Genomic DNA, 21,717 nt, shown 5'->3' with positions numbered 1-21,717 from the left:
GTCCATGAGGAACTGTTGACTTGCTCCAATTCCAGTTGGACCAATGTAATCATAGGCTGAGGAATTTTATATCTGTGCTGACAGAAATACGAAATAAAAACAGGAAAAGGCCATTCAAATCTTTGAGTCTGTTCTGCTATTAGTAAAGAATATGGCCAAGAAAATTTATAGACTTGAATTTCACTTTTTGTTCTTCCCCACTGGACTTGCCTAAGATTCAAAAGTCTGAGATTTGAATACACTAAATTGGGTCATAGAGTCAGACCTCCCAAAGCTGGCTATTCAGCCTATCACAACCATTCTGACAATCAACCATCCATCCTTTATAATCTCATTTCATTTGTAGCTTTCTAAGCCTTAGTGATTCAAGTGCACGCCTGGAAAAACTTGCCACCATTATCCAGTCAGACAGTTTATTCCAGATTCCATCCACCTTTCTGATGGAAAAATTCACTTCCATTTGCCTCTAAATCCCACATTCCCAACACTAAGCTATGCCCCTTTGTTTTACCACACCTATGCTATGGGGAAGAGTTTTCCGGTGACTCCCCTGTAGTAGGCCCATCATAATTTTGTGCACCTGTGTCATACCCTTCCTCAGCATTCTCCATTTTAAGTAAAGTTCCACCAACTCCAACACTTTTGGTGTGTTGCAAAAACAAACCAACTGCTGGATGAACTCAGCAGATCAGGCAGTATCTGTGGAGGTGAAGGGATGGTCAAGATCCTGTAACAGGATAGAGAGGTTAGAAGGAAGATAACCAGTATAAGGGAGGAGTGCGTCCTGTTGTAGGGTCTTGAGACCAAACATTGTCCATCCCTCTGCTTCTCTAAATGCTGAGTTCTTCCAGCAGCTTGCATTTTGTTTACTTATCAAATGCTTACCTAATTGTATTAGTACCAAAGGAATGAGGTCGGGGAGCTGAAGTGACTGTTGGACAAATAAGCCTATTTTTTTACCTTGATCTTTTATTTCCGACATGCAACTACTTTGTAATTTTTGGAGAATAGTTTTCTGAATATACGGACACTCTGGTCAAAAGTGTGCAGATCTGAAGTAACTTATTAAATTAATGCTGTTTTACTAACTGGAATTCCTGATGTTTAGTGATGTATTTTGTCAACAAAAAATGATTATTTTGCTTTATTGTATTTCTCATTATCCAGGTTGATGTCACCTGGTATTATTCCAACTGTTTGACTGATACGTGTGCCTGTAACAGAGGAGGAGACTGTGAATGTTTTTGTACCAGTGTCCAAGCATATGCTCACATATGCTGCCAACATGGAGTTGCAATTGATTGGAGAACACCCTCAATCTGCCGTAAGTATGGAGACTACATAAGTACATTTCTGCTTGCCTGCCCTTAGCAGTGGTCTTGTTATCTCTTTAGCATGAAGGTCCTGAAATAGATTCTTATAGTCTGTGAATCCCATTGCCCTTCTTGCTTCTGCAGTCTGCTTTTGTGACTGTAGGGTTCTCTGGAGGAGCACTGATAAGTTGAACTTGCTTTCTATAATCCACACAGAACTCAAGAAAATCAAACATCTGATGTTACCAGTTATGTAAGGTTCTTTTTCTTGCACACAGTCATTGTGGAAATGACTCCCTTCTTATAAAAGTCAATTATAACCCATCTCCTGGTTCAAATCATATTGAATAAACACTCTTTGATACAGTTGAATTATTTAATGTACATTTTTGAGGTTATGTTAAAATCCTCTATAAGAGATCTATTTCAGGCAAAACATAATTATTAGCTGCAATATCCATTTGTAAGACTAAACATGTATCTTAGTATTCCCAGTGAAGATAGGAAATTAACTGTCAAAAGCACTTTTTATTGTTCTATGCTAAATCTCCATTTGTTTACCCATGTAAAATCACTTCAACACGAGTTTTTATTCTTGATAAAATTCTGAGTGAAGAACACACACTTTTATTGCTAGATTATGACATGGCAACCTTGGTAGAAACCTGCGAGCAGTGTGAGAAAATGCTAATAAAAAACATTCATTAGGAATTTAAAGATAAATATATTCACTTCTTCAAATCTTAATTACTTCAAGAGGCAAAAAGCATAATTCTAATGAATTTTCTCTTTCATTTCAGCTTATGACTGTGAATATTATAACAAAGGTAAGATTTGTGATGTGATCGGTGAAGCAGAACATTTGTATGCAAGGTATTTGATGTAACAGGAATAAGGTTTTTTGTGATGACAAGAGAGAGAGTAATTCGGATGGACAAATAGTTGTTAATGTATGAATGCACTGTAAGATAACCAGCTTCTGTTGGTAAAACAAATAAGTGCATACTTTCTCTGGAATTCTGGAAGAAATTGAACAGGATTTTCTGATTCCTTCAGCAGTAAATTTAGAGAAATTCTTTAACAGAGTTATATGCAGAGCAAAATAATTGTTCAGTACTCATTGGGGGGAAAATACTATTTCTTAAAATATTAACTGGATCTTAGTTGCTTATTAAATGAGTGCAGTGGGTCTTTTTATCTCTGCTAAAAGCCAAGCATTTACTTACATGAATTTTGAACAAGAAGAAAAGTGAAAATTTTGCTTTTAAGGAAGTGTTGAGGCATCTCATTCTGGAATCCCGAGACAGTGAAACTACAGGATTATCAACAAGACTGTACCCCTAGAGGGGGCTAAATGTTTGCAATATTTGAAAAGTTATAGAGTATAATATCTCGTCATGGTTTCCCTTTTTAAAGGAAAATACTCTTAAGGTAAACTGGTGTCTGAAAATAAGTTTTCAAAAATTGATTCAACAAGATAACAATTACAAACTGTGATTCTTAGCAGTATTAAAAAATGAATGCAGTACCTTATTCTACATCCAGTTCAAATATGCACTTTACAACACAATGCTCGATCCAATAGCAAAGCTGAAACAATCCAAGGCATTGATTTGATTTAAAAAGTAGACCATGATGCTTCTATGTAGTTCGTAGGCAGCCAACATAAGGAACTTTATTAACAATCTACAATAAGTGATTAACAAAAGATGCACAAAATAAGAATGGCTTTATTTACTGACGTATGGAAAAGGGACTGGAATGAATTGTTTATCACAGTGAGTGCATTCTGCATCGTGGGAAAGAAGGGTTTAAGAAGGCACAATCACAGTTGATTTTTAAAAGCTAACAATTTCTTATAAATTAAACTCCCAGAAATATATGCCCACATCAGGATTGAAAGCCTGGGATAGGGACATATCTGAACTGGGACAAGAATTAGACTGGGATGCGATTTGGGATAATGCCGCCAGTGCTTCGAAAACCCCCAAATTATCGGTATATACACTTGACATTTTGCCTTAGAGCATATCTAACACCAAGAATTAGACATAAAAGGGGACTGGTTCCTGACTCATATTCTCATTTTGCCCCAATGGAGCCTTTGGCTCTTTTATACCTGTTGTATGGGAATGTCTTGGGGTTTTGTGGTTTGTGGGGTAAGGTTATCAGTACTCTTACAGAACTAACAGAGGTACAATTACTAATGGACCCCGCTGTACATCATTTAAATGATGACTCCCACCTTTCCCTTACGGAAAAAAATATGCAAAATCTGCCAGGCAGGCCTGACAGCAGCTAAGATTGTAGCCCAGCGTTGGAAACCTCCTCGTGATACTTCATATACTCACTGGCTTCGGAGCTTTTTGGACATTTCTTACCTGGAATTATCATCAGCAAGAGTAAATGGTGCACGACCAAACACAATCTTAATGTGGACAAATTTGATATCTAACTTAAAAGATCTTCTGTTAAAATAAGAATGCTCTGTCTGTGTATGCACTACTATTCAGTTTGTTGGTGGAGGGGAGAGGGGTGGGGGGGTGAGAGAGGGGTGGAGGGGGGTTGGGGATGAGAGTTGAGGGTGGCTGGGTTAAACTGTCAAAATGTAATCAGCAACTGGTTATGTTGAATGTAATTTGTGTTGCAATAAAAATTAGTGATGAAAAATATTAACAATTTCTTGAATTACTAAGTTGAGCTAACAGTGCCATTTGATTTTGGGGGGAAAGGGTAAACAGGTGCAGTTGATGTTCATTCTATATACATGACTTTTCTAAATTAAATTAAGTGATTCTGTTTTCTGCTTACAGTGCTGGGAAAAGGTCCTTATTTATTGGTCAGTTACTTGGATGCAAGTACAGTGGTGGCAGCTAATTTATCAAGTGGAGCTGTTTTTCTAGCTACAAGAGAAATAGCCATTCCAGGAGTAGTGACACTTTTTATGCTGACCCCAAGCCTTTACGCACCTAAGCCACATGGTAAGCAAGTCTAAGTTTGACAAACTTGGCAGTAACTCGGTTTCTATCACTGTGTATTTGCCAAAATGCAACATTATAACTAGCAACAGTTTGCACCATAGAAATGTTTGACCATATGTTCAAAATACATAAGCATTATGAGGTGAATGTAAACAAGCAATTAAAATATTCTTTATTTCTTTTGCCATTTTACATGGCTACTGAAAAATTCCCTGTTCAAAAATAGTAAAGATCAGGAGGGAAGAAAGAAGTCTATGATAAATCTTTAAACTAGAGGTCACATTGATTATATCAACATTTTCCTGTTGTTATAAACATCGGTTTATAAACAGTACATTCATATTTTATTGAAAAGAATGGATGTAGCTACACACATGGATACAAATGCATGGCATTAGCATTAGTGTAGATGGAAAATGTGCAAAAGTGTAATCTTAGACTGTGTGTCTTCCTGTGTATGTGAAGATTTAATATAAATCTAAGAGGATATATAAAACTTCAGAATAGTTGGAAATGTGTTTTCAAATAGTTTGAAATAGTTTGTAACCTATGCATTTTGTGGTTGTTTTCAATGTCAAAATTTTATTCATTTTTCTCTTTTCTTACTGCTCCTGACCTGAAGATATAAATTTATGATTATTGATTTTTCCGCTGGGGCTAGTTTCCTCAGGTAGATCACCCAGGTGTCTAAACACAAAAAGTACTGCAAATTTTGGAAATCATGCTTTGAAATAGAGAATACTGAAACTACTTAGCAGACTAGACAACATTTGTGGAGAGAAACAGAGTTAATGTTTCAGGTCAGTGATGTTTCTGTAGACATTTCTGATGACAAGTCATGGACCATGGGAATGGCAAGCAGAATTAAAATGGGTGGCCACTGGGAAATCCATTTTTTTGTGGCTGATGGAGTGAAAGTGCTTAATGAAGTGGTTCCCCCAACCACCGCATCTTCCACTGCCATAACAGGGATAGAGTTACCTTTGTCCTTCAATATCACCCATTGAGCCTTGGCATTCAGCACATCATTCTCTGTAACTTCTACCTTCTTTAGCAGGATCCTACCACTATAACATCGTTCCCTCCCAATCCCCATCCATTCTCCACTTTCCACAGGGATTGCTCTCTTAAAGACTCCCTTGCCCACTTGTCCCTCCTCCCTGATCTCCCTCCCGGTACATATCCCTACAAGTTCTATACCTGTCTCTTTGCCTCTCTCCTACCACTCAGGGCACTAAACAGTCCTTTCACCCGCAAGTCTACTGTGGTCATCTACTGTATCCGTTGCTCCCAGTGTGGCTTCCTCCACATTGATGAGATCCAGTGCAGATTGGGGGACCACTTTGTAGTGCATCTTCACTCCATCTGCGGAAGCAGGCAGGATTTCTTGACGGCCACCAATTTTTAATTCTTCTCCCAGTTCCCATTCCAACATGTCCGTCCATGGCCTCCTCGACTGCCACGATGAGACCGTTTGCATGTTGAAAGAACAACACCTCATATTCCATCTGGGTAGCCACTAACCTGATGATATGAACCTCGACTTCTCTCATTTCTGGTAACTTCTCTTCCTCCTTTTTTTCTTTTTCCGTTCATCATGTAGGCTCCCCTCCTATCTTTTGCCTTCTCCTCACCAGCTCACTACCTCCCTCTGGTGCCCATCCTCTTTCCCTTTCCCCCACAGTCCACTCTCCTCTCCAATCAGATTCCTCCTTCTTCAGCCCTTGACCTTTTCCACCTATCAACTCCCAGCTTCTCACTTTAGCCCCCATCCCCAGCCATTCACCTTGCCCCTCATCTAGCTTAAGCTATCATGTGTCAGCGTGTATTCCTTCCCCTCCTCCCACCTTTTTATTCTGGCTTCTTCTCCCATCCTTTCTAGTCCTAATGAAGGACCATAGCCCTAAAAGTTTACTGATTCTTTTTTTCCCTCTATAGATGCTGTCTGACTTGCTGAGTTCCTCCAGCATTTTGTTTGCTTTGCTTCTTGAAAGTAATTTTCTCTAGCAATAAAGTGATACCACTTCTTCTGTTTTCACAACAGATACATCGTTAGTTTCCTTGGAAGTGGCTGACAAACCAAATTACTTTCTTCGGACTGGATCAGATGGAGCCCTACGTGTCAGTAAATGGGAATATAACACATCTTTTCTAAAAGAAGCAACGTTTAAATTCCACAAGGATGCATGGGTTTTGGGATATAACGCCTTTGAATCATACGTAAGGCCTGGATATTTTGTTCATCTGGCAAGTACTATTCTGCATCTGCTGAAATATAACCACTCCGAGGGCTTCAGGCATGCTACACTCCTCCAGCTTGTAGGTGAGCAAATAATAATCTTAGATTTTAAAAAAACAAAGAAACTAATTGTTAATAAGCATACCTTAAAATTGGAACTTATTGTCACAATTCATGAAATAACTTCTGGAAACTTTGGACAAAGCCTCGTTTTCTTACATTTTCTCATTCAGAAGCATTAAGATCTAATCTGAAACTAACAGAAAATGTTCTGTTAGTTCTGTTTCTAGTCAGCTTAGTTTCAAACAATGGATAAATTTAATCTGTAAAGAAATGGCATTCACAAAGAAAAAAGAACACTATGTCCACTTGACCAGAGCTTTGAACATGTTACATACGTCTTCTGCATCCTTATTTAAAAATATCCTAGATTTTCCTCATCTATATCATGGGCACCAGCCTAGTGGTTAAGTTGCTTGACTGATAGGCTTCTAGACTATTCTGGAAACATGAATTTGAATATGACCATTACAGTTGAGGAATTTAGATTCAAGTTAGTAAGTATTGGATTAAAACGCTATTATTGGGAATGGTTATTGTGAAATAATTGGATTTTTGAAAAAAAAATAGTCCTGTAATGTCCTCTAATAGAACATAAGAAACAAAAGCAGCAGTCAGCTATTTGGCTCCTTGATCCTGTTCTGTGGTAAAATTTAGATGATCTATTATCTCATTTCCACAGCCTTGCAGTAACTTCCTTTCCCTTAATTCACCCAGTACACAAAGATACTGTGGATATCTCTCTGTAGTCAGTGGCTGAGTCTCTAGGATCTGCGTCAAGAAGTTTCTTCTCAACTCCATAGTGAATGTATAACCCCATACTTGTAATCCCTGTTTCATTCGATAGAGCACAGCAAGACTATATAGCATCCCTGCATCAACCCTTCCATCCCTTTTAGAATGTTGGATATTTCATTGAGATCACCTTTCATTCTTCTAAACTGCTGAATCTTTCCTCGTTCGTTAAACTTTCTGCCTTCCCATCAATCAGTCTGGTAAGCCAGTGTGTTTCCTCAGTTGAAAGTATATCCTTCAAGTACGGAGCCTGTATTCCAGGTGCAATCTCACCCGGGCCTTATTATGTAAAGAAAGCTTCTTCATTTTTGTATTTAAATCCTCATGCAATGAATACCAACATATTATTTGCCCTTATAATTGCTTTCTGTGATTTGATTTGAAGATCTCTGTGAACATCAACATCTTTCAATGTCATGACTTTAAAGAAACAATATACTTTCTATATTTTTTCTGCCAAAATGAATTATTTCACATTTTTCCACATTAAATTCCACCTGCCACATGCTTATCACTTACCATCCTATTTCTCCTGAAAGATCTGTGCATCCTCTTCACAACTGACACTGACACTCTCATCGCCCTCCCCACGCCGCCAGTTTGTCCTACAATCTGGATACAATCCAATCTTAAATGCAATTAGATATAATATACTTGTTCCACTCATCCAAATTATTGATACAGACTGTGAAGCGCAAAGGCTTCATTACTGATCCCTGTACTAGTGACCATCTCTCTACTTGAAATAAATGCATATTTCTCCTATTTGTTGCTTGTTAATTAATCAAACCTCAGTCTAGGCCAGCATATTATCTCCAATCCTTCATTCTCTAGTGTTACTCATTTTTTTTGCGGCATCTTTTGAAATGTCTTGAGAAAGTTTAAATGGATTGCATCAACTAAGCGCCTCTCTCCCTCCTCCCTACCCCTCGCCATCTATTCTGCTAGTTGCAAACTCAAAACTTTTGATAGATTGGTCAAATATGATTTTTCTCTTGGAAATTCTCATTGACAGTGCCTGGCTCCCTCCTTATTTTCTAAGAGGATGCCTGCAGTGGCCCAGGATTTTGTTTTCATTACATTTAATAAATTATATTTGCATATAATGGTCATTTACTTAATCTAGGCAGCGCTACTAAAATGAAATGACAGCAAATTATTTGTTCATTAATGATATTTGTTAAGGAGCAAAACTCTCTTTTGTTCAAAAGTGCAATGGAGAATTTAATATTTACCTGAGCTTTCAAAGTTTCAGGTCCAGCCTTTTGCACTAACACTGTATTTTCAAATGCAGGATTTTTTTTTTCAGGATTATGCTATTTCGTTGGATTAATTTATATGTATAGAGTTTGGAATCTGGTGCAAGTCTACAAACTGATTACCCCTTCTTGAACTGAGAATTTCACCATAACTAATGCACAAGCAGAAAGCATTTATCATCAAGGATTATACTTGTAGTAGTTTCAGAAAAGCACTCACAGGGCATATTTTGGACTATGCTGAGTTTTACAATTCATGATAATGCCAAGCTGACACAGCTGTAGATTCCATGCTTGAATTTATTATTGAAAATCTGTCTCTTTTAGGGCATATTGCCCAATCATGTCTTAAGTCACAAATTTAGTGAGAATTTCATAGGTGTTCTGATATACTCGGAAGCCAGTTAGCCTTCTAATAACAGACTGTTCTTCCCTTAAAATGAGAGAAGTGCATGTTCCAAAACTCAGTAAAAATACACTGCAAGTGCTATTCATTGCATTATCTTTTTAAAGTCCAAGGATCTTGCACTCAAACCTGTTTGTGCTAAAAATCTAATGTATGCCAATGGAAAACTGAAACAATTTACCTCAACTTATGGGTTCAGATCAAATGATCAAGAAGCATTTCATTAATCACTGCATCCAAGGAATCAAGTTTCAGCATTTTCATAAGCAAAGCTCTGTTGCATTTGGTTCCTTCCCCAGCACACTTTCTTAGGGACAGTCTGGGCCCAACCTGCTGAGGCAGGGTAATTGCACATTCTAAAAATATAGTACCATTTGTTTAGGTTAATGGAAAAGTTATACCAGTTACAGAGTGCAGAGGCAAAGGAGGATTAAATTTCATGCTGACTATAGTACATGCCTGGCATATTAGATCAGAGATCAAATCCAACTGGCGAATCAAGATTCAGATAGGTCCAAAGTAAAAAGAACAGAGTAACAGGCAAGTTTTCAATGGACTAAAATCTCTTCACTTACTATTTTACAAGGATTAAAAAAAACAGAATAGATGTTTTTTTTTCTGATTCATTTTTAGTTCAATGACTCTTCTTCCTCTTGTTGTTAGGATTGATTTTTACAATCCTCTACAACTCTTATCACCTGTTTTTATCATGGAAAGTTTAATCTGGTGCAGGGTCAAGATGTGGCTTTTGAGGGGCTATAGACGGGTGAAGAAGACCTTTGCGCAGATGACTGGCATTGTAAGTTGATTTTACCTTGAAGGCCCTCTTCTGGTTACAGATACTTCAAGCCCATCAAAACCAGGTGGGACATGCTCTTTCTGTACCATAATAATGATACGGGGAAAGCAAGCAAGTAAAAGTCCATGTTAGTTTGTCCTCAGCAACACCATTCATTACAATACTGTGGAGTGGGAGTTATTATTAAGTGATTTTGTGTATTTTCCAACTTGTGGGAAAATATCAACTTAAAGGTGCCTGTAAAAACAGAAAGCAGTTTTAACCCAGGGATAGACTACAAATATAAGGTACCAAATCAGTAGCCAGGACAATAATTTTGAAAAAGTGCTCTCAGAATGAAGAGGTAAATTGGGTTTCTGCAATATTTATAGCTGGTTTAACATGTTGGAATTTTGTCCAACCTGCAAATTTGATTACACCAGCATGAAATAATGAGCGTAACAAGTTTTTATAGTTGGTGGTTATAGGGTGAATCGGCACCTGCAGTTTCATCCATGTCTAGAGTTCTTCTCGAAATGACAGAGGAGATTGGTAGCTTGGGTTGGCTACTTGTTTGCAGGGTTGTTCACTGAGCCTGGATGGGAGGTCACAAACATCCCATCACCAGTCAAGGTGACATCATCAGTGAGCAATTGAGTGTTGTTTCTCCCAAGTGCTTGTGTTAATATTGGCCCGACGTTGTTCTGATTGTTTGGTTGTTGTGCTGGCCATTAGACTCTGCTGGGTGCCAACCAACTGGATAGTTGAGTGATTTCTGCTGGCCTGTATCTTTGGTTATCGATCATTATGATTGTTGGTTCCTTGGGTGTCTGCAGCTTACCCCTTGACCCCAATCCCGCAGATGCATAGGTTGCATTTTAACCGGAGATAACTCAGCTACCATGCTCAACAATTTCTCCTTCAGCTCCTCCCACTTTCTGCAAACTAAAGGGGTAGACGTGGACACCTATGTGGGCCCCAGCTATGCCTGCCTTTTTATTGGCTATGTAGAACAGTTCATGTTCCAAGCCTTCCCTGGTAATATTCCCCAATTCGTCTGTACTGCACTGAAAACTACACTGGAACTGTTTCATGCACTTATGCTAAGCTCATCAATTTCATCAACTTTGTCTCCCACTTCCACCCTGTCTTATATTCTCTTGGTCCTTTCTGACACCTCTCTCCCCTTTCCCGATTTCTCTACCTCCATCTCTGGAGGCAAACTGGAGACAAAGGTTTATCTTTCATAAACCTACTGATTCTCACATCTATCTTGATTATACCTCTTCCCACCCTGTATCCTATAAAAATGCTGTTCCCTTTTCTCGGTTCCTTCATCTCCGCTGCATCTGCTCCCAGAATGAGGCTTTCCTTTCCATTATGTCAGACATGTACTCCCTTTTCAAAGAACAGTACTTCCCTCCCTCCACCATCAACATGGCCCCACCCACACCTCTTCCATATTCTGGACATCCTGCTCTCTCCATCTTCCCGCTCCCTTAACAGGGATTGAGTTTCTCTGGTCCTCATATACCATCCCATGAGCCTCTGCATTGAATACATCATTCTCCTCAACCTCTGCCATCTTCAACGGAATCCTACTACCAAACACATTTTTATCTCCCCCCCCCCCCCCCCCCGCACTTTCTGCTTTCCACAGGAGTCGCACCCTCCGTGAATCCCTTATTCATTAGTTTCCCCCCCCCCACCCCACTTGTAACATGGGAGAGCAGCTTTGAGGATCCAATGTGTGAAACAGGAGACACAGACTTAAAAATGGGTATGTGAGGTATTTATTTAAGAAATGAACAGTGAAGCATTAAATTGGGTATCTAGCTAAACAATTATTTATCTACGCTACCCAAATCCACTACACCGTATGTTCAGCTACTCTGCTAAACATCCCCAGTTTATAAAACCCAAGAAGTAAGCATATTATAACAGATACTTAACTAAACAAACCATGGGGGGGCCTAGCTATGTCTGCAGTGTTCTCAGAGGTCCTTCAGGACTGATCGTGAATGGAGCCTGAAGTCGGGCCCCATGGGTGGTACGAATGAAAGAGGGCGAACCCTCTGCATGTGTTATCTTTTATACCCCTAGGATGCCCAGAACTGGAGATGGGCTCCATTGCACCCATAGGCCAACCAATAGAAAACAGCATAGCAAACTTTAAACAAGCCAATCAGCATGGCGCAAGCGGCTTTCGAGCAGAATTAACTACTCGAACTACTCCAGAGGACACCACTAAACTCCATCTCGGACTTATCCCTGCAAGCAACAGAAATGCTACACCTGCCCATTTACATTCTCCCCTCCCAACATTCAGGGCTCCAAACAGTCATTTCAGGTGAGGTAACACTTCACCAGTGAGTCTACTGGCGTCATTTATTGTTTCTGGTGCTCCCGATGCAGCCTCCTCTACATTGGTGAAACCCGATATAAATATAGATTGAGGGACCACTTTGTCAAGCACCTCCACTCATTCTGTCAAAAGTGGAATTTCTCAGTGGCCAGCCATTTTAATTCTTATCCACACTTCCATTCCAACATGTCAGTCCATGGCCTCCTCTTTTACCACAATGAGGCCACTCTCAGGCTGGAGGAGCAACGCCTCAGATTTTGTTTAGGTAGCCTCCCACCTGATAGCATGAGCATCAATTCCTCCTTTTGGTAGAGTTTTCCTTTCCCTCTCCCTTCTTACTTCTGTACCCACTCTGGCCCCTTACTTCCTCTGCTCACCTACCTATCACCTCCCCCTGGTGCCCCTTCTTCTTCCCTTCTTCCATGGTCCAATCTCCTCTCTTTCAGATTCATTTTTCTCTAGCCCTCTACCTTTCCCACCCACCTGGTTTCACCTATTACCTCCTTCTCCCCACCTTTTTATTGTGGCATCTTCCCCCTTCCTTTCCAGTCCTGAAAAAGGGTCTCAGCCTGAAACATCAACTATCTATTCATTTCGATAGATGCTGGATGATCTGATGAGTTTCTCTAGCATTTTGCATATGTTTCTCATATACTTTCAACTTTTATGTTACACGATATGCAAGATGTGAAACTGATTACTTGAGATGTATTATGATAACTGAATTTTTTTGCAAAAATTAAGTTATTTTTAAGTATATGATTTTTGCTTGTAAGTAAGATGATTTTAAATCGTTGAAGCTAATTGAAGCTGGTATTTCAATTGCAAGACAGATCTGTTAAAATGCTTTTGTAATAGGAAAGATATTTTATTAAAATACTGTATTTTAAAGGATATTTTATTAAAAGAACATTTAGTTATTACCTACTATAGACACTTGTCCTGCCATTGTTTCCCACTAGAGGGACAGAATTGCATGAATTCTATTTACATTTGAAGATTATTATGGCCAAATGATAAGAATCAGCTCAAGCCACTGAAAGCTCTAGACTTGTACCCCTTGCTCAGCTTTGCATTTGTTTGCATATTATCTTCTTGTACAACATGCATCCTATCATTTGCCATGCATCCATAGCTGTCTGTCGGCATCCTGTATAAAATGTTAAAAGCTAGCTAATAACAATATCATAAAAATACCACCAAAATATCTTCCATTATTATTTTGCAGAATTATTTTCTCTTTCTCTTGATACAAGACAAATATCTTGCATATGTAAACAGAAGTTTAAAATCCAAATGAATGTTTTCATAGTACCATGGAATACATGACTTTTGATACAAGGAACATTGGTAAAAGACTCTCTGCTCTTTTCTAGGTGTCCAGTAGTATATTTGTACCTAACAACACTAATACTTGCTGGCTTGTCCTGAATTGCAAGTTTATATTTATAAATGTTTTAAAATATCTCTTGTATTCATAAACCTCCTAACATCAGCAAATTAAAAATTAATGCAAGATGTGTTACGTTTAGCCAAGTGGGTTCATTATTTGTTTCAGTTAATCTGCTTCTTTTTTGAAACTGGATGAAGAATCACAACAAATGCTGTAGCATCTGGGTTATGGGAAATCCCATATTTAGCATTTTCCAAAACTATACTGGTTCATTTTTATCTTCCATTCTTAAGCAAATCATATTTTGTTTGACATGTAATCCTTTGAAATGTAAATAATTATTATAAAAAACTATTAAGTATATGCATATACATTTATTAATCTACATTTTATACTGGGATCTCTTAAGGTGTTTCTTTGAATCAAAATATGCCATAAAACATAGATTATTTTATGATTATTTTATTTATGATATTTATTGAAAAGTTACATTATTACTTCTTTAATTGCCCCAATTCTTCGAGCATAGAATAATAAATCACAATACAGACCCTTCAGCCCACAATGATGAGGTGGCCTTTTAACCTACTATAACATCAATCTAACCACACAGCCCAAAGGGTGGAAGGTACACTGTGAGCCTATGGAGGAGGGATGTAGAGGCCTTGCTGGCTGCTTGCTCTGCAGAACATATCCTCTCCTTGGCATTGTGGGGGTTGCAAAGAGAAGAGCCATCTGGACCATCACTGAGCTGATGAGCAGCCCTCCAGTTGGTCATGGATCGAGAGGTGTGACCCATGATCCTGGATAGGACATAAGCCCGGGTCTGATCAACCCTAGTAGGGTTGCCTGGGCAGGTAGTATTTGATGTTGAATGACCCAAAACACCAGGTGAGCCCAGGTTGCCCCAGTGCATTTTAGGTTGTGTCGCAGCATTGCCTATCTAAGTCTCTTAATGTTACTAAAATACCTCCCTCTACCCCCCATCTCTGGCAGCACATTCAACTCACCCACCACTCTCCGATATCCAGCTCTGCATCCTATCATAAGACATAGGAGCAGAGTTAGGCCATTCACCTCGTCGCATCTGCTTTACCATTTCATTACAGCTGATCTATTTCCCTCTCAACCCCAATCTCTTGCCTTCTCCCCGTAACCTTCTGTGCCCTTACTAATCAATCTCCACCTTAAATACACCCAATGACTTGGCCTCCACTGCTGCCTGTGACAATGAATTCCACAGATTCAGCACCCTCCAGCTAATGAAATTTCACCTGATCTCCATTTTAAATGAAAGTCCTTTACTCTGAGGCTGTTCCCTTTGGCCCTGTACTCCTTCATCAAAAGAAATATCTTCTCCACATCTACTCTATTCAGACCTTTTGACAAGCGATAGATTTCAATGAGATCCCCTTCATTCTTCTCTATTCTAGCGAGTAAAGGCCCTGAGCCCCTTTCATTCCCGAATCATGAACCTCCTTTCAACCCTCGTCAAGGTCAGCATATCCTTTTTTAAATAAGGGGTCCAAAACTGGACACAATACTCCAGGTGAGGCATCACCAATGCCATATAAAACCTCATGCTTTCTTTTGTATTCTAGTCCTCTTGAAATGAATGCTAACAATACATTTGCTGTCCTCATCACTAACTCAAGATACAAATTAACCTTTATGAAATCCTGTAAGAGGACTCCCAAGTCCCTTTGCACCTTGGATTTTTAAATTTTCTCCCTGTTTAGAAAATAGTCTACTTATTCTATTCCATCGACCAAAGTGCATGACCTTACCCTCGCTGACATCGGCCACATCTGTGCCCATTCTCCTAATCTGTCTGAGTCCTTCTGCAGCCTCTCTGCTTTCTCAACACGACTTGCTCTTCCACCTATCTTTGTATCTATGCCATAAAGTCATCAATTCTGTCATCGAAATTTTTGACATACAAAATAATGGTCCAAACACTGACCTCTGCAGATCACCACTAGTCATCAGCAACCAATCAGAAAAGGCCCTCGATATTACCACTCTTTGCCTCCTTCCAACCAGCCAATACACTGTCCATGCTAGTATCTCTCCTGTAATACCTTGTCAAAGGCATTCCTAAAATCCAAGTACACAACATCCACTGCTTCTTCCTTGTCCATTCTGCTTGTTATTTCTAATAGATTCATCAGGCAAGATTTCCCCTTTAGGAGACGATGCTGACTTCAGCCTATTTTATCATGTGCCTCCAAGTATCCCAAAACTACATCCTTAAAAATTGAATCCAACATCTTCCCAACCATTGTCAGACTAATAGACCTATATTTTCCTGTCTTATGCCTCCCTCCCTTCTTGAAGAGTGGAGTGACATTTGCAATTTTCAATTACTCCAGAACCTTTTCCAGAATCTATTAATTCTTGAAAGATTATTACTAATGCCTCAACAATCTCTTTAGCTACCTTGTTCAGAAAACTGTAGTCCAGTCTGACTGGACCAGGTGACCTGTCTAACTTCAGACCTTTCAGTTTCCCAAGCACCTTATCCCTACTAATAGCAACTGCCCTCCCTCTGCCCCTGACACTTCTGAATTTCTGGCAGACTGTTAGTGTCTTCCACAGTGAAGACTGATGCAAGATACTTATTCAGTTTGTCTGCCATTTCCTTGTATCTACTCTCTCCTCTCTTTTACTCTTTATGTATCTGAAAAAATGTTCCTATTCTCTTTGATATTATTGGCTAGCTTATCTTCATTTTTCATCTTTCCCCCCCCCCATAGCCTTTTCAGTTACCTTTTCTAAAAAAAAATTCCCAATCCTCTAACTTCCCACTATTACTTGCTCTATCATATGGCCTCATTTTTGCTTTTCTGTTGACTTTAAGTTCCTGTGTCAGAATGATTGCATCATCTTGCCGTTAGAGTACTTCTTCCTCTTTGGGATGTATCTATCCTGGGCCTTCTGTATTTCTCCCAGTAACTCCAGCCATTGCCACTCTGCCATCATCCCTGCTAGTGTCCCCTTCCCATCAACTTTGGCCAGCTCCTGTCCCATGCCTCTGTAATTCCCTTTTCTCCACTGTAATATAAATGTCCAGTTGTCACCTATGGCAAACTTCCTCACTATCAATACCACCACTAAACTTCATACTTCATAGTCTGCATACTTACTAACCTACCCCTCCACTTCCTCATCAAAATCATTTATATAAATCTCAAAGAGCAGGGGTTCTAGAACAGATCCCCGTGGGATGTCACTGGTCACTAACCTCCAGGTAGAATACATTCCATCTTCTTGACTCTCTGTCTTCTAGAGGCAAGCCAATTCTAAATCAATGCAGCTCAGTTTTTCAGGATCCTTTGCCTCCTGACTCTGTGAATGAGCCTACCATAAGGAACCTTGTTGAATGCCTTACTAAAATTCATATGCACCACATCCACTGTTCTACATTCGTCGATGTGTTTTGTTACTTCCTTGAAGAATTCAGTCAGGCTTGTGAGGCACAACCCACCCCTCACAAATTAATGCTGTCTATCCCAAATAAGACTGTGCTTCATATGTCCTGTTCACCAGCCATTTGCCCACTACTGATGTAAGACACGCCAGTATATAATTCCCAGGATTATATCTATTACCTTCCTTGAACAAAGGAATAACATTTATCACCTCTAATCTTTTGGTACTAATCCTGTAGCCAATGAGGATGCAAAAATTATTGTTAGAGGTGAGACAGTTTCTTCCCTTTCTTCCCATAATAACTTGAAGTATAACATGTGAACCCCTGAGGATTACCTGTCTTGGTGATATTCAAAATTTTGTTCCAACTCTTTCTAACTTTGACAGGTTCAAGCAAATCAGCCTGTCCTCACATTCATTCAAAGTTCCCTGTCACTAATGATTACTGAAGGAAAGGATTCATTAAGGACCTCCAACTCCAAGCACGGTTTACTCTTTTACTGCTGTTCAATACTACCTGCACTCGAATCATTCTCCTGTTGCTTACGTACGTGTATAACATGTTGAATGCCTTGGGTTTTTCCTTAATCCTACTTGCCAAACACTTCTCATGTCCCCTTCTAGCTACCTTAAGTCTATTCTTAAGCTCCTTCCTTGTAATTCTCTAAAGCCCACTCTGATCCTTGCTTCCTAAACCTCTTTCTTTTCTCCTCTTGAAGAGATGTTCCACCTCGCTTGTCAACCAGTTACTTCACCCTGCCTCAATGGAACAAACCTATCCAAAACCTCATGCAAGTGCTCCCAAAAAAAACTTTCACATTTCTGTTATCCATTTTGCCGAGTACATCTGTTCCCAATTTGGGCTCCCGAGTTCCTGCCACGTAGCATCATAATATACCCTTTTCTTCATTGAGGTACTTTCACATACCTTCTGTCCTTATTCCTTCTAAGGCTATGGTGAAGGTCAGGGAATTGAGGTCACAGTCTCCGGAATACTTACCTATTGAGAGATCCATCACCTGACCTCATTCATTGCCTTGTACTAGATCCAGTATGGCCTCTTCTTTCATCAGCCTGTCTACCTGTCAGCCTGTGTCAGAAATCCTTCCTGGGCTTATTGAACAAATTCTGCCCCATCTTCACCTGTTGGTTTAATCAATGCTAACCATCATGCCAATGTTTACTAACCCCACTTGACTGTATTACATCTGTATATGTCCATACGCTACTCATTCAAATGCCTTTGCAGATGCTTCTTAAATATTGTTGCAGGTCCTGCCTCCACTTCTTCCTCCGGCAGCTCATTCCAGGTACAGTGTGTGAAAAATTTGACCCTTCTGATTCTTTGTAATCCTCTTTCCTCTCAGCTTAAATTTATGACCTCTAGTTTTAGACCCCTACCACTGGAAAGTTAACTGCCCTGTCTATACTCATAATTTTTTTATGTGTTTATTCGTGTCACCTCACAGCCTCCTTTGGTATGGGGAGAACAGATCTGGCTTATCCAGTCTCTTCAAGCCTTCCAATCCAGGGAACATCCTTATGATTTTTGCTTAATCATCTCTTTCCTGTAGTGTGATGGCCAGAATTGCACTCACTCCACCAAGAGCAGCCAACTTTTTGTACCACTGTATCCCAATTCTTCTCTTCCATGCTCCATCCGGTTAAGGCATGTGTGTGCCTTCTTCATCTCACTGGTTGCCTGTTACACCATATTCAACTAACTATATACAGTCATACAACATGGAAACATGCCCCTTGGTCCATGCAGACCAAAGCATCTTCCTGAACAAGTCTCATATACCAGTATTTGGCCCACCTCCCCATCCATGTACCTGTACCACTGTCTTTCAAACATTATAATTGCAATTGTATCTACATACCTCTCAAACCTCTTCTGACAGCTAATTCCATACAGCTGCTGCCATGGAGTGGAGAAACCTGCCTCTAGGGTACCTGTAAGTATTTCCACCTCACCTTCAATCTATGCCATCTAATTTTAGACTGCCATACCCTCTGAAAAAGACGGGGACAATCCAATGTATCTGTGCCCCCTCATATTTTTATAAACCTCTATAAGATGACCCTCTGAGCCTCCTTTGCTGCTGGTGAAAACAATTCTAACTTATTGAGTTTCTCCTTATCATTCAAACCTCCCAGGTTCAGCCACATACTTGTGAAACGTTTTCTGCATCCTCTCTAGCTTAGTCATATTTTCCCTGACAGTATAGCAATCAGAACTGCACCCAATGTTCCAATTGGAGTCTTGGTGTTCTATAACACTCCTCATTACCTCGTCATTTACCTTGTAAGTCCTATCCTGGCTTAGCTTCCCAAAATGCATCTTTTCATACTAGTCAAATTAACATTCCCCCTACTATTCCTAAGCTCACTTTCCTACATTCTGTTGTAAACTTCTTCACTGTTCATTACACTACCAGTGGCTTTATCTTCAAAATTAGTAGTAAAAGCCACCTACATTCTCATCCAAATCATTACAAAATTATAATTACAAACAGCAAAGGAGTCAACACTATCATGAGGAAGTGGAGGGATGGGTTAGTAAGTTTGCTGATGACTCAAAGGTTTTAGATGTGGTGGATAGTGTAGACGGGACATTGATAGGATGCAAAAATAGGCTGAGAAGTGGCAGATGGAGTTCAACCCAGATAAGTGTGAAGTGGTTCATTTTGGTAGGTCAAATAAGATGGCATAATATAATATTAATGGTATGACTCTTGACAGTGTGGAAGATCAGAGGGATCTTGGGATCTGAGTCCATAGGACACTCAAAGCAGCTGCGCAGGTTGAGTCTGTGGTTAAGAAGGCATACAGTGCATTGGCCTTCATCAATTGTGGGATTGAATTTAGGAGCAGAGAGGTAATGTTGCAGCTATATAGGACCCTGGTCAGACCCCACTTGGAGTACTGTGCTCAGTTCTGGTCACCTCACTACAGGAAGGATGTGGAAGCCATAGAAAGGGTGCAGAGGAGATTTACAAGAATGTTGCCTGGATTGGGGAGCAAGCCTTATGAGAATAGGTTGAGTGAACGGCTTTTTCTCCATGGAGCGAAGGAGGATGAGAGTTGACCTGATAGAGGTGTATAAGATGATGAGAGGCACTGATCATGTGGATAGTCAGAGGCTTTTTCCCAGGGCTGAAATGGTTGCCACAAGAGGACACAGGTTTAAGATGCTGGGGATTAGGTACAGAGGAGATGTCAGGGATAAGTTTTAACTCAGAGAGTGGTGAGTGCGTGGAATGGGCTGCCGGCAATGGTGGTGGAGGTGGATACAATAGGGTCTTTTAGATAGGTACATGGAGCTTAGTAAACTAGAAGGCTATAGGTAAGCCTAGTAATTTCTGAGGTAGGGACATGTTCGGCACAACTTTGTGAGCCAAAGGGCCTGTGGTGTGCTGTAGGTTTTCTATGTTTCTATGTTTAATACCTGTGGCACACCACGAGTCACAAGCTTTCAACCTAAGGAACAGCACCCTTTTGCTTTCTTCCACCAAACTAGTATTGTCTCCAATCTGCTAACTCGCTCTGGATTCCATGTGTTCTCTAACTCATGTCTTCTGGACCAGCCCACCTTGTGGGACCTTGTCAAAGTTCTTGCAAACCTGGAGTGTGTTGTTGATGGGACTGCAGTCATGGAGACACACTCCTGATGTGTGCTGTGGAGATGATGGAAAGGCATTGTAGAACTGGGAGATGAGATACTCGGCCTTTGAGGTGCTTTAGAGCTCTGCATATTCATGGGGCTCGTCCATTTAAATTTCTGATCAATGATTAAGTGATGGTGATGAGGGAGCCTGGTGATTGTCATGTAGTTGAACACTGAAGGAATCTTCTTGCTGGGAGATTGTCATTGCCTTGCATGTTTTGGAATGAATACTAATATTATGAATATGTAAATACCTGAAAGTTGCCTAGCTCTAGCTGTATGCATGTACGCTCTACCATATCATTTGATGAGTTGGAAATAGAATTGAATATTCTAAACTGTGAACAAACAATCCCACTTATGAATGGAGAAAAGGCTATTGATGATATTGATGCAGACCACAGTATGTGCATTTGCAACACTGTGTCAAACAGAGTGGTCAGCAGCACTGGGGCTCCACAGGTGACTGTCCTGTCTCCCTTTCTCTTCACCATCTACACCTGGGACTTCATCTACAACACGGAGTCTTGCCATCTTCTGAAGTCTTCTGATGACTCTGCCATAGTTGGATGCATCAGCAAGGGAGATGAGGCTGAGTACAGGGCGACGGTGGGAAACTTTGTCACATGGTACGAGCAGAATCATCTGCAACTTAATGTGAAAAAGACTAAGGAGCTGGTGGTGGACCTGAGGAGGGCTAAGGCACCGGTGACCCCTGTTTCCATCCAAGGGGTCAGTGTGGACATGGTGGAGGATTACAAATACATGGGGATACGAATGGACAATAAACTGGACTGGTCAAAGAACACTGAGGCTGTCTACAAGAAGGGTCAGAGCCGTCTCTATTTCCTGAGGAGACTGAGGTCCTTTAACATCTGCCGGACGATGCTGAGGATGTTCTATGAGGCTGTGGTGGCCAGTGCTATCATGTTTGCTGTTGTGTGCTGGGGCAGCAGGCTGAGGGTAGCAGACACCAACAGAATCAACAAACTCATTCGTAAGGCCAGTGATGTTGTGGGGGTGGAA

At 40.2% G+C, this 21,717-nt stretch overlaps 1 protein-coding gene across 1 annotated transcript in view; it reads left to right on the top strand.

Moving 5' to 3' along the window:
- otog (otogelin) overlaps positions 1 to 21,717 on the top strand; it is a 234,389-nt gene that overhangs the window by 122,998 nt on the left and 89,674 nt on the right. Inside the window, 4 exon segments of the mRNA XM_059973944.1 lie at positions 1,168 to 1,324; positions 2,114 to 2,140; positions 4,127 to 4,294; positions 6,339 to 6,617. Of these exon segments, the coding sequence (XP_059829927.1) occupies positions 1,168 to 1,324; positions 2,114 to 2,140; positions 4,127 to 4,294; positions 6,339 to 6,617 (631 nt within the window).

Source organism: Hypanus sabinus, chromosome 7 (assembly GCF_030144855.1).
Source record: "Hypanus sabinus isolate sHypSab1 chromosome 7, sHypSab1.hap1, whole genome shotgun sequence".
NCBI classification, from domain to species: Eukaryota; Metazoa; Chordata; class Chondrichthyes; order Myliobatiformes; family Dasyatidae; genus Hypanus; species Hypanus sabinus.
This window is presented reverse-complemented; position numbering and strand designations above follow the sequence as displayed.